This window comes from Lactuca sativa, chromosome 9, assembly GCF_002870075.4.
Source record: "Lactuca sativa cultivar Salinas chromosome 9, Lsat_Salinas_v11, whole genome shotgun sequence".
Taxonomy (NCBI): Eukaryota; Viridiplantae; Streptophyta; class Magnoliopsida; order Asterales; family Asteraceae; genus Lactuca; species Lactuca sativa.
The window spans coordinates 11,303,919-11,316,336 of NC_056631.2; the positions used below are offsets into that span (position 1 = coordinate 11,303,919).

Consider the following 12,418-nt stretch of genomic DNA (forward strand, 5'->3'; position numbering starts at 1 on the left):
ACACTGTCGGTTCCTCTTCGATTAGACCCGCTTCTTCATTTTCCCATTTAGAACACTCGTTTTTATAGTGACCAAGCTCACCACACTTGTAACATCTAATGTGACTTTTATCCCGGACACGTTCATTACCATCTCAACTTCTCCCGGATCCCCAACCTCTTCCCCGGTCACATCCAAAGTCATCCCGATTTGAACGTCCATTGCCACAATGCTTACAAACATGTGATTTTTCCTCACTAGCCAACAATAACCCACCTTGAGTGTCCTCCACTTTCTTGGTTCCTCTTATACGTTCCTCGTATGCCTTCAATCTACCAACTGTTTCATCGAATAACATTGAATCCAACTCGAAACATTGCTCTATTGAAGCCACGATTTGAAGAAACGACTCAGGCATCGAATCTAGTAACCTTTTTACCAAATCACCTTCTTCAAGCTCATATCCAAGACTCCTTGCTTTTGACGCTAAACCGGATAATTTCGTCACAAAATCATCAACCGTTTCACCCTCCTTCATGTGCAAACTTTCAAGCTCTCTCTTTAACGTTGCAAGCCGAGCCGTTCTCACCCTATCCACTCCTAAATACCGTGTTTTCAGCCCATCCCACACTTTCTTTGGTTTGGTGTAACTCGCCATTTGCAACACCATGTCTTCGGGTATCGCTTGAAACAAAAAAACAAGAGCTTGTTTTGACTTTTTTTTGATCCGATGTTTCATCCGCCTTTGGTTCAACCGTCTCCCATATGTCGTGTGCATCCATAATCGACTTGACTTTGACCACCCACACCGGATAATTCGTTGGAGTCAAAACCGGAACTTGATACGTCATCAAACCTCCTTCTTTAACCAACGACATCCTTTTCTCCTTAACCCCGACTTCTTTAATCAAGCTTGTTCCGAGAGCACTCTTCCACCGGACAACAAGACAAGGTCACGACCACCTTTACCGTCTTCCGTCACCCGCAAAATGAACCAAATCAAAGTCACCTACTTTAACGTCTTCCTGTTCGTTTACTCCGCGCCTCCGGTTAGTCCCTCACAAGCCAGATTAAAAGATACCGGGGTTGCTTCTAATCAACCTCGAATCACGCCCCCTTCCACGAAACCGCGCTCTGATACCAAGTGTTAAATAAACTTCTTCACACTAGGTACCTTATGCACCAAGGTAACAACAAGTAGATAACAACGAGATATGAAAACAAGGGAATTAAAGGATTTCTTGGAGTCTAAATATTATTGGCTTAATAAACTTAATATGGAATAATAATAAACAAAGGCTCGTACTTATACTAATTCTAAAAGAGACCTACTCAAATACAAAAACTAGGAAAAACTTAATAAAATAAACTTTCATATTTGAACTAAAAATCCCTATTTGATTCGAACCGATTATCCCAACAAAAACTAATAGATAACCGACAACAATATTTTGTTAACAACATTAAAAACATTGAAGTTGATTTTTTTTTAAAAATGCATACTGAGTTTTAGTATTTCATTGTTCTTTTGGACATTCTATCTAACAGTTAGTGGGCTGGTTCTTAGTGACATTTACAACCAAGTGAAGACAACTCTAGTTCAGTCATCCCTGATGTCACGTTTCCACATTAAATCAAATCTTTGAAGCGTATAAGCGATTAACACACACTTTGCTTGTTGAAAGTTAAAACCACAACATGATCCAACAAAGAAGCTTCTAACTTTATTATATCTTTGAACATTGTTAAAGACGACCTTTTTTTAACTTGTTAGCCGATCGCATCTCTTGAGATCTCGTTATTTGCTCCAAAAATGGCAGTTTCTTATTCTATAATACCCAACTCGCTATCCTATTTCTGTTACAAGCAGATTGAGGTTGACCATGGCTCTACTTGTTTCTAGCTGGTCTAATGGAGTTCAATCCGTCCCTCAAGATTACATCATGCCACCCGAAAAAAGACCAGGCGATTTCGTTACAGTTTGCAAGGATATTCCGGTGATCAATCTTCAAAACGATCGATCTGAGATCGTTCAACAAATTTTGAAAGCTTGTCAAGAATTCGGCTTATTTCAGGTCTTTTTCTAACCACGTGTTCGATTAAACCCAAATAAATGAAATCTTTTTACTATAAAACTTGGGTGGAAATTGGAATACAGGTGATCAATCATGGAGTTTCTGAGGAAATGATGGCGGACATTAGGGTTCTGTACGACGAGTTCTTTAACATGCCGATTGAGGACAAGTTAAGCGTTTACTCAGAGAATTTCGGTAAAGGGTGTACGCTTTATACAAGCGGTTTGAATTACGCAAAAGAAGATGTTCATTTCTGGAAAGACACTTTGAAACACGGGTGTCATCCTTTGGAAGAACACAGTCCATCATGGCCGGATAAACCAGCCAGATACAGGTAACCTAGGGGCTATAGCTGAATTGAAATCATTAGCTTTTGACACTAAAATCGTCGATTGTGTATGTTTTAGGGAGGAAGTGGGGAGATACGTTGTTGAAGTGCGTAAAATGGGGTTCAAGATCTTGGACATGATCGGTGAAGGATTGGGACTTACTGAAGGGTACTTCGCCGGAGTTAGCCAAGAACAGTCAATGGCGATTAATCATTACCCGCCATGCCCGGACCCGAGTTTAGCAATGGGCATAGGTGGTCATACGGACCCTAACCTCATAACCTTCCTACAACAAGACCAATACGGGCTACAAATACAAAAAGATGGGAAATGGATGGGAATTGACCCAATTCCAAATGCTTTTGTGGTCAACCTTGGGTACCTACTAAAGGTATTCAATTTAAGCTCATGATTTGATAACAGCTGCCATGAAACTATGAACTTAACAATTTGACAAATGTTAGTGAAAACTCATAAAACATGATTTTGATTGGAGTTTGTTTTTTTAATGTAGATTATAAGTAATGAGAAGCTCAAAAGTGTGGAACATCGTGGGGTTACGAATTCAATTGCTTCGCGAACATCTATCGTCACATTTTTTGGTCCAAATCCTGGTCTTCCAATTATTATTGAACCTGCAAAAAAGATAGTGACATCGAGTAGCCCACAAATATTCAAGTCAATTCAATATAATGACTTCATAGCAAATTACTTGGCCTTGTTACGCAAACCGGGCCCTCGCAATGGAACACCGTTGGATCCTTACCGGCTCTAAACCATAATTTTTGCTCAAAAGCCATGTATAATAACTATAACATGTTAAGGTAATGCCTTCGTAAATAAATCAGAGTTGAAAACCTCATCTCTCACTGGTAATATGTTTTTTATGTATTATTATCAAACTTACGTGAAATATGTGTATATTTACCGTCTTCTATCTTGATCATGTCTATATTTTAATATCTTTTTGATAATATAAAATTTTATGTGAATACTTTTGTGTAATTAACTAAATATATTAAATTATGTCTAGTAGGGATACATGGTTATATATGTAATTTGATTTTACTACTCCACGGAATGAGAAAGAACACCAATGTGGAATAGATAACTATAGAGTTTGAAAAAAAAATGATTTTTTATAAAAAAAATATCGAAATCTTCATGTAAGATATATGTGAAGTTATTTGTTTATTTTACAAAAGAAACGATATGTTAAAAATCGAAATATAAAAACCGAAGAAAGACTTCCTCTCATCCAACAATAAACAACATTTAACTGATGAATCACATGGCACCAATTCAGATTTCATGTAGCTCCAAAACTCCTGAAAAGCACACACTTCCGCCTCAAAGATCTCTCACCCGTCGAGAAGTATTACGGCTGGTGAGTCAAGTTAAGGAAACGGCCAATAGCTTCGAAAATCACATCTGAAATCTTTTATTTTCTCATCCTTTATTACTCAAGTGAACCCTAATTAAAAATCATATACTTAGGGATTAGATTTACAAAGCTCACAAGCCAATATCAGAATAATTTTCTAAGTTTTTTTTTTTTTTTTAGATTTAAAAGTTCAATACATATCGATTGAAGGCAAACGGGCAACAAGCTGCGCCGCTAGCCCTTTCTGGATGACAAAACCAATTCTTTCCTAAGTATATGATTTTAATTAGGTTTTTTTTTTTCCGATGCACCATATTTCGCCCCACATCCTCTTTCGCTCTTGTATTTTAAATCTAATCATGAGATTATATTCAATTTCAAGTCTTTGGGCTTGTTCGACACACAACTTTTGGAATCTTTTAATTTTTAAGAAAAAACTTGGAAAATTTTTTTTTGCTAGAAATTTTTTTTTTTAAAAATTTTGGGGTAAATAAATTATTTTAAAGCTATTTTAACTATCGATTAAAAATAACTTTTTGACTTTAACAAATTATAACATTTAAAATAAATAAATCATATCCATAGTTTTAGTAATTATCTTATATATGATTAAATATAAACATATTTTGACAGCTAGACCGGAGGGTATAGGAGGAAAGTTTCCCTCACTTTTTGTGGACCATACCCTCATTCTCCTCACTTTCTTTCTCTCACCTAAAACCCAAGGAATTGGTGGGAAGCCCTTCCCTCACTTTTTTTTATTAAATAATTTTTTTTATGATTTATAATTTTTAAATTAGTACTAAACATAAAATTTAATTAAAAATAAAAAGCATTTCATTAAATAAAATAAAACTTACATTAAACCTAAAATTTAAAAAACTAGAAAATTAAAAAAAACACACACACACAAACTAAAAATCATACAAACCAATGACCTACGAAAAATATTTTTTTCAGAATTTTTTCCCTCTTCTTCATCACGAGCTCGAGAGCCGGCCCCGAGAGATGATCGACGTTTTCCATCAAAAACTCCATATCCTCCATTACTTGTCTCTTCGCCCGCTCCTTTTTCCTTGTTTCTTCTTTTTCTTTGTCGAAAGTCAAACGTTCGGAGAAATTAAAATTATATCGATCAAACGACGATGCTATTTTCCGCATTTCATCAATGTCCCCGCTAAAATCAGATGCACCCGAAGAAGTCCCTTTTCCCTTTATCTTCACTTTGTCCCTACCCATTGGGCGGACAATTTCTTCTAGCTCGAGTTCGTCGTCCTAATTTAAATCTAAACCGACCCGAGCATTAGAGGAGGTTGTGTAACCACTAGAGCCTGTTTTCGTTCACTTTGATTGTTGGACTCCAAAAATAAAATATTGCTCGTATTTTTTCCACCTAGGACATCGAACCAATAATTTCCAACAATCGTGCCACTTGAATGGTTTTCCGACTTCTTCAAGGTAAAACTGCAAAGCTTTTTGAAGTATTTTTTCGTCCCCTTGGCCGTTTTTCCGTTGGGCTTTTAGGTTGTTGTACAACCCGTTTATTTTTGAAACCCCCTTTGCTATTTCTCGAAACTTCGAATTCAATTGATGTTTCGTACGGTAGTCGTCACCTTTTTCTAGCTCTTCTCGAAACCGTTCTAAAATGCGAAACCAAAAATGGTCTCCCGGTTGTGCGTTTCCTTGAATCAAATCTTCAAAAAATGTCAGCCCAAGCTTTGACCAAAACTAGCTCTTCGTGTGGAAGCCATGCAGTCGGCTTTTGTCTTCCCGGTTGTACGACACCCTCGCGCGCTTGTTTTTTTCCCTTTAGGTCTTTGTGGGGGTGGTGTGGGTTGAGTTTCGGGAACCATCTCTTCTTCTTCTTCCGAGTCATCCAACTCGTCGACAAGTTGGTGTTGTTGGTGGGTTTGGGTTTGAGTTTGAGTTTGGGTTTGGGGTTGAGGTTGATTTGGCGATTGTTGATCCGGAAACACAACAAAGTTTGAAAACATTTGCGGCTAAACATTTGGAACTTGCATTAGGTAATATTGTCCAACATTTTGATATTGGAATTGTAGTGGGGATTGAATGGAAGCATCGAGTTGGGGGCGATAAACTCATTGTGGTGATGAATCGATAGCAAAAATGTTTCGAGAAGGGATGTTTATACTCGAACCATGACTTTTTTTCCTTCGATCGGAAGTTAGGGTTTGATTATTGGGATCCATTTTTTTCTTTTTTTTGACAAGAAAGTAGAAAGAGTAGAGGGTTTGTATGAATTTTGTTTGATGGTAAATAGTTGTGTATTTATAGGTGTGTAAAAAGGTTAAAAAAAACAAAAAAAAAATGGATTTAAATCCATTTGACTGTTCAGCCAAAAAAAATATATATTTATTTTTTTTACCATTGAATAACGGTTGAATTCCAAAAAAAAAAAGAAAAATCACACCCAATCACAGCCGGAGAGAGAACGCGGGAGAGACTCCCTTTCACCCATTCTCGCACCACTCTTCCCCGCACCGACGGTGCGGTGTTCTGCCGGGCAGGAAGCTCCCCGTGGGTCTTCCCCGCTCCCATTCCGTCCAGCCTTATGACATCTTTATGTGAAACAACTATATCAACGAATTTTATAATTTATTAATCTTCATCGAAGAAAATAATAAATACTTATTATATGAATTTATAAACCAAAATTAATATCATACACTTTTAGAACGTTGAACCACTTATAATATGTAAAAAAATGTTTGGCATGAGTTCTTAAAAAAATGATAAGTCTTATTTACTTTATTTTTAAATAAATCATCATTTACGTTATGTTTGGTGTAATACTTGAAAATCTAGTTGTTAGCTGAAAAGCTAACAAGTATCTTTTCAACTAGTTGTTAGTTGAAAAGTTAGACAGTATTAAAAGTTAGCTAATAAATAATAATGTTTGGAAAATCTAATTGATAAGTTAATTGTAATATATAAAATAATTTCTTTTTTTAGAGTTTATTAGTAAGTTGACTGTAATATATAAAATAACATAAAATGACATTTAAAAGAATATTTTTTTTATAATTAAGAAAATTTTCAATGGAATCTTTTTTAGAGTTTATATATATATATATATATATATATATATATATATATATATATATTAAAGTTATGTAAGATTTTAATTGTACCTTTTTTTTTTGTCAATTTTAGTACTCCAACTTACAACATTAATCCTTCACCTTTATGCTTTTGTTCACAAACAACCCTTTCACTTTGGTTTGAATTTTTCATAACCCTCACCTTTTATTACATATTATTAGTATTTAGTCTTTTGGCAGAAATGGTCCCTCATGGTTATTATTATTATTGTTAGACAAAATTACACGATTGGTCCCTGTGGTTTACCAGATTTAACATTCTATTTTTTGTTTTAAATTAATGTTTTATTTATTAGAAAATACTCACCCAATATCATAAACCCACCCACCATCTGCCATCACCACCACCACCACCACCAAAATTACATAAATGGTCCATATGGTTTACCCATGGTGACAAATTCAGTCCCTACTACCTGAAAAGACCAAATTACCTTCACATTAACGGACAAAAAGCAACGGTATATATTTTCTGGATTGGTTTTTTGAACGCTGTCATACATGACAATAAAGTTCAATTTGTGAGACTATTTCTTTATTTTCCTCATTTATTGCAAGAAATAATAATTTAGATTTATTTACTTATGTAATTAGATGACATTGTTTATCTTCATTTACTAGATTATCTCAATGCAATTCAACATGCTACTTTACTTTACAAAGTAGTACCTTCCGACCCCGGCAACGCCGGGGAATCTTTTCTAGTTACTATTAATTTCTTTTTATTAAGCACTTATTTCCTTGTAACTGTAACAACCCAAAAATAATGACAAAATTTTTTCACTTTTAAATCATCAAAACATACATCATGTGTCTCAAATCATCATAAGCAATGTATCAAAAACATTAAAGAAGAATAATCATCGATGCGGAAATCAAAATGGGATGTTATATGATCATGTCGTGCTCTTCTCTTTCAAATTGGATGTACCTAAAAATATTAAACAACAAAACCGTAAGCACAGAGCTTAGTGAGTTTCCCAAAATACCACATACCATACAAATCAGTAGGCCCAACCCTAAGGTATATTCCAGCCCAAACATATAATAATGGGCATAGCCTTGAGATATATTTCAAACCAAACATACAGTAGTGGGCCCAGCCATAGGGTATATTTCAACCCAAACATATAATAATAAGCCTGGTCCTGGGGTATATTTCAACACAAACATATAATAATGGGCCTAGCCTTGGGGTGTATTTCAACCCAAACATAAATGCAAGAGTTATAAAGACAGCTATCATCCTACATAACACAATCCAATAGGTCGACATTGGTGCCTTCGACCCACAAGTACAGTAAGAAGAATCACATCTCAAATGATAATCATTGCTACTACTCTCACAGCCACAAATACAGATGCTATACACCACCTATAAAGTCACACAAGGTAAACCCTTAGCCCTCCTCCCAAAACTAGGAGTTAAACCAAAAGTCAACTCAAGTCAAAGTCAATTGTCCAAGTTAATAGTCAAAACTGTCTATTATCACCTCTCCACATCGTGGGCACTAAATACCTAAACAGTCGATGATTCCATAGTCACCACGTCGTGGCAGCCTAAGGCCACGTCGTGGGGACTGGTCTAACCGGCTCCAACGAGCTTACACCATTTTCTTTCAATTTCACGAGCTCCAAAGCTTAGATCTAGTCCTTTCCAATGTATTAATGGATAAAGTTTCTAACTTTATTGCTTAAGACATCCCTATAAGTCTAGATCGAGGTGTATGATCCAAAGGAAATGCAACTTAATGCATTAAGTTCTAATCCTTCATGCCAAACAACCAAACCTTCTAGAAAGCATTCTCAACCTCATAATATCATAGAAATCATTGCTTTTTAGACATGCATGTCTAATGGATGCCTCAAACATAAGCTAGGTCAAAATGAAGGGAAAATAAGATCAAATCCCATGCTAGAAACCCAAAGCTCACTAAATCTCCAGATCCATAGAAATAAACCTTTAATGTACCATAAAGATTCATAAAGTTGCCAACTTTATGACATGCTACAATCCAAACCTTCCTAAAAGATGAGGAAATGGACAAAAAGCATAGATATAAGGCCCTAATGCATAAATATTCGGGTTTGATTACTCATAAAGGTAAAAGAGATGCTCTTACAGAAGTTCCAAGCTTTCCAAGATTATCTCATAACCACAAAAGTCTCCTTCTTCCTTCTAGATCCACCAAGGACACAAATATGAGCTCAAAAAATGGAAGAAATGGATTAGGGTTTCTTCAAAAGGCTTTGGAGGTGATGGAGGTTGAGGGTGAAGGAAACCCTAGCCCCTCACTTCCTTTAAATAGCGCACAAGTCTGATAATTAGGATTTTGGTCCAAAATGGTCACCACGTTATGGCCACTTAGTGCCATACCTTGGCACCCAAATAAAACATGCGGCCAAAAATTAAACTGTCACGTCATGACAATGTCATCACCATGCCATGGCAACCCGGATTATAGTTAGCTAAATAAAATTCATACCTCGGAATCCAAATGTAACAAAAACACATAGTTTTTTATTGACAACTCAATATATATTTAATGGTCAATATAGTTTAATCATCTGTATATTTAACCTCCTGATCTTCTAATCATATTTTATTTTACCCCTTAATTATATTTTGTTTAATATACTTATTTATTTATTTGTTAATTAATTCTATCAAATATTTAATGACATATTATTTATGAAATATAAATTTATAATTATATTATTTATTAGAATAGTTTGTATGAGAATATGATGTGTGTTTAAAAATGACTAATTAAATAAAGGGGATTATATAGAACATTTTAAATAGATAATGATAGATTAGTTAAACTAAAAAAAACAAACCTATTAGAAGATGTTAACCATTAGAGGTGTCATTTAAATGGATGTTAAAGTTAATGGAATGATGCTGTCACAATAATATTAAGTCATAGTAAATGTTAACCATTGGAGATGCTCTATTAAGGGTATATTTGGATTTTTTTTAAAAGCTTCTTAAAAATTAGTCTAGGATTTTGTTTGGCATACTACCCGAAAACTTAGGTACTAGCTGATAACTTTTAAGCTTGTTGATAAAAATGACGTTTGGTAAAACCTAACTGATAAACTAGTTGGGAGATATAAAATGACATCAACTAACATTTAGAAGAATAAGTTTTCTTATAATGAATTAAGGGTGTATTTTGAAAAAAAATTTATGTTGTTATGTTTTGAAAGTCAAAAATAACTTATAAACCAACTTTTTAAAAAACTACTTTGACGGTTTTTAACACAACCTTACCAGTATGCATAAATATATTTTTATCAATTGAGTTAGTGTACCACTTGTATGTCACATAGAAAACTCACATGTGGGTTCACATCGACTCCGGATAGCCTTAATGCACAATATATAGACTTGGGCTATGAAAATGACCTTAGGCCGAAATTAAAACATACATAATCATATATTATAGTATTAAACTAACAATATTATATAGGCCTTACACTTTTTTTTTGTCTGAACATTAATTAATGTTGGTTTTAGATTAGGGTATGAATGTTTTATCAAGTTTTTGAATTTTTAGTTTTAGAATTATAGAAATACATGAACAAAATAAAGGTTAAAGACGAACAAATAAAGCGATGAAAATTTATTCATGTGGAAGGTGTGTGATATGTCGTTTAATATTATTATTCTTTTGACAAAATATCTTTTTGATATTTTATTTGAGCGTTTCTAATTTTGGAAGACTTTTTCTAATGTTTAACATTAATGTGATATTTCTTTGTCCATCGTCACCGCCATCACTTCCTCTTCCATTGTTGTCTTCACAACCACCGTCGTCATTGCATTCACCGTTACCATCTCCACCACTGTCATTGACACCATCACCACCTTCGTCGCACCACCTCTGCGACCTCCACCACCAACACTCTTGCAACATTATTTGAGACATGGATTGGACATGTAAGCCTTTGAGCCATTGATTAAACAAAAATAATAGTTTTGAAATTCAAAGGCAACTCTAAAATGAATTTGTGTACAAAAATGTGTATTATGAAATGTAATTTTTTTCGTCCAAATGTTCCTTTTTTCCAAAATATACTTTTCATATGATGTGTTTGAGACATAATTATTTTAGTTTAAAATACAGTTTTTTTTTAATATGAAGATCAAAATTTGTTACTCTCAAAGAATTAAGTCAGTTACATATATTCTGAATAAATAACACATGATATTTATGTGATTATTTTTGCTTTTGAAATGCTTAATTTTCAAACAATGAAAATGTCGGTGGTTATTGGTTGGATTGTTTGTAGAATTTTGACAAGTATGCTGTATGCGTAGGATTGTTTGTAGAAGGCCCACATATCAGAGTTTGGGCTTGGGGTCCCTAACTTTTACGGATCTGAGAATCTGTCGGAGAGTGGTGGTGTCTAATATTTTAAAGGCATGATGAATGTTTCTCACTCTATTTCGTATATTTTTCTCGAAATACTGTCATTTTCAGGAAAAATAATTTCATTTTTATAAAATACAAAATTCAAGAAATTAGCTAATATAAATATTTTTAAAAAGATTAAACAAAAATAGTTATAACAAAATTGATTAAGTTGGATGGCTTCTTTATCGAATACATGAGTTTCAAATACTGTGAAAGACAAATTTTTTAGATATTAGTAGAAAAAAAATCTTTAAAAAACTAGCCTTTCATTTCAAACCAGCAGTCTATGTCCTACAAAGTAGAAACAATTGCACCTTAACAAATTTTGTTGAAAATACATAAATGATGGCAAGATAAATAATTAGAACTCGATCAGCGGGGAAAAACACTACACACTTGACTTGGTGAAATGAGTTCACAACCACAGTTGTAATTATTTCCACTTGGATGTGAAAATTAACGGTCAATGGACGAAGGTTGGACGGAGGTTCGGCGGCGCAAATCAAAACAAGACGGGAAAGACGAGGTTACCACCTTCTATGTATCAGGTTTTCAAGACGGAACGAGCAAAATGGTGTTACATAGGTCATTCGAAAGATTTGGCACCATCACAGACATCTACATTTGCGGGAAGAAGAACCGACGACAACAAAATTTTGCGTTCATCAGATATGTTGGGGTGAAGGACGTGAAAACCTTGGAGGCAGCCATGCAGGGGGTTAGACTAAGGGGTATTCTTCTCTCTTCAAATCTAGCCAAATACCAGAAAGAAAGGCCGAGCACTACTAGACCACTAACATATCTTCAAGGTAAGCCTCACGTACCTCCCATTGCAAGAAACGGTACCAGGGACTCCAAAACATTCGCGCATGTCGTTTCTGGTAGGAACGGTATTAACATGTGCAATCCCTCCCCCATCATTCTTAAATCTGATACTACTATGGGTAAATGGATTCGTAAAATCATGGTGATTGGAGAGGCACATAGCATCGACCACATAGTCAATCTCCCGACTCCCACCCTAATGAATGATGGTACGAAGTACCTCGGTGGTCTAAGGGTGGCCATCTTATTTGACTCATCAAAAGAGGCCCAGGAATTCGTA

The 12,418-nt window shown here is 34.8% G+C and overlaps 1 protein-coding gene across 1 annotated transcript; it reads left to right on the forward strand.

Annotated features, from left to right (window-relative positions):
* The first annotated feature begins 1,636 nt into the window (after positions 1-1,636).
* Positions 1,637-3,318, forward strand: LOC111881270 (hyoscyamine 6-dioxygenase). Its single transcript, XM_023877689.3, has 4 exons — positions 1,637-2,054; positions 2,138-2,388; positions 2,462-2,774; positions 2,898-3,318. Exons 1-4 carry the CDS (start codon positions 1,863-1,865, stop codon positions 3,156-3,158), a joined length of 1,017 nt encoding a protein of 338 aa, XP_023733457.1. The 5' UTR covers positions 1,637-1,862; the 3' UTR covers positions 3,159-3,318.
* Positions 3,319-12,418: the final 9,100 nt, after the last annotated feature.

Excerpts from the sequence above, each read along its gene's own strand:
- LOC111881270 (XM_023877689.3), top strand. The coding sequence starts at position 1,863 with ATGGCTCTACTTGTTTCTAGCTGGTCTAATGGAGTTCAATCCGTCCCT. Across the intron at positions 2,055-2,137 it reads AAGAATTCGGCTTATTTCAG|GTGATCAATCATGGAGTTTC; the intron begins GTCTTTTTCTAA and ends ATTGGAATACAG. Across the intron at positions 2,389-2,461 it reads GATAAACCAGCCAGATACAG|GGAGGAAGTGGGGAGATACG; the intron begins GTAACCTAGGGG and ends TGTATGTTTTAG.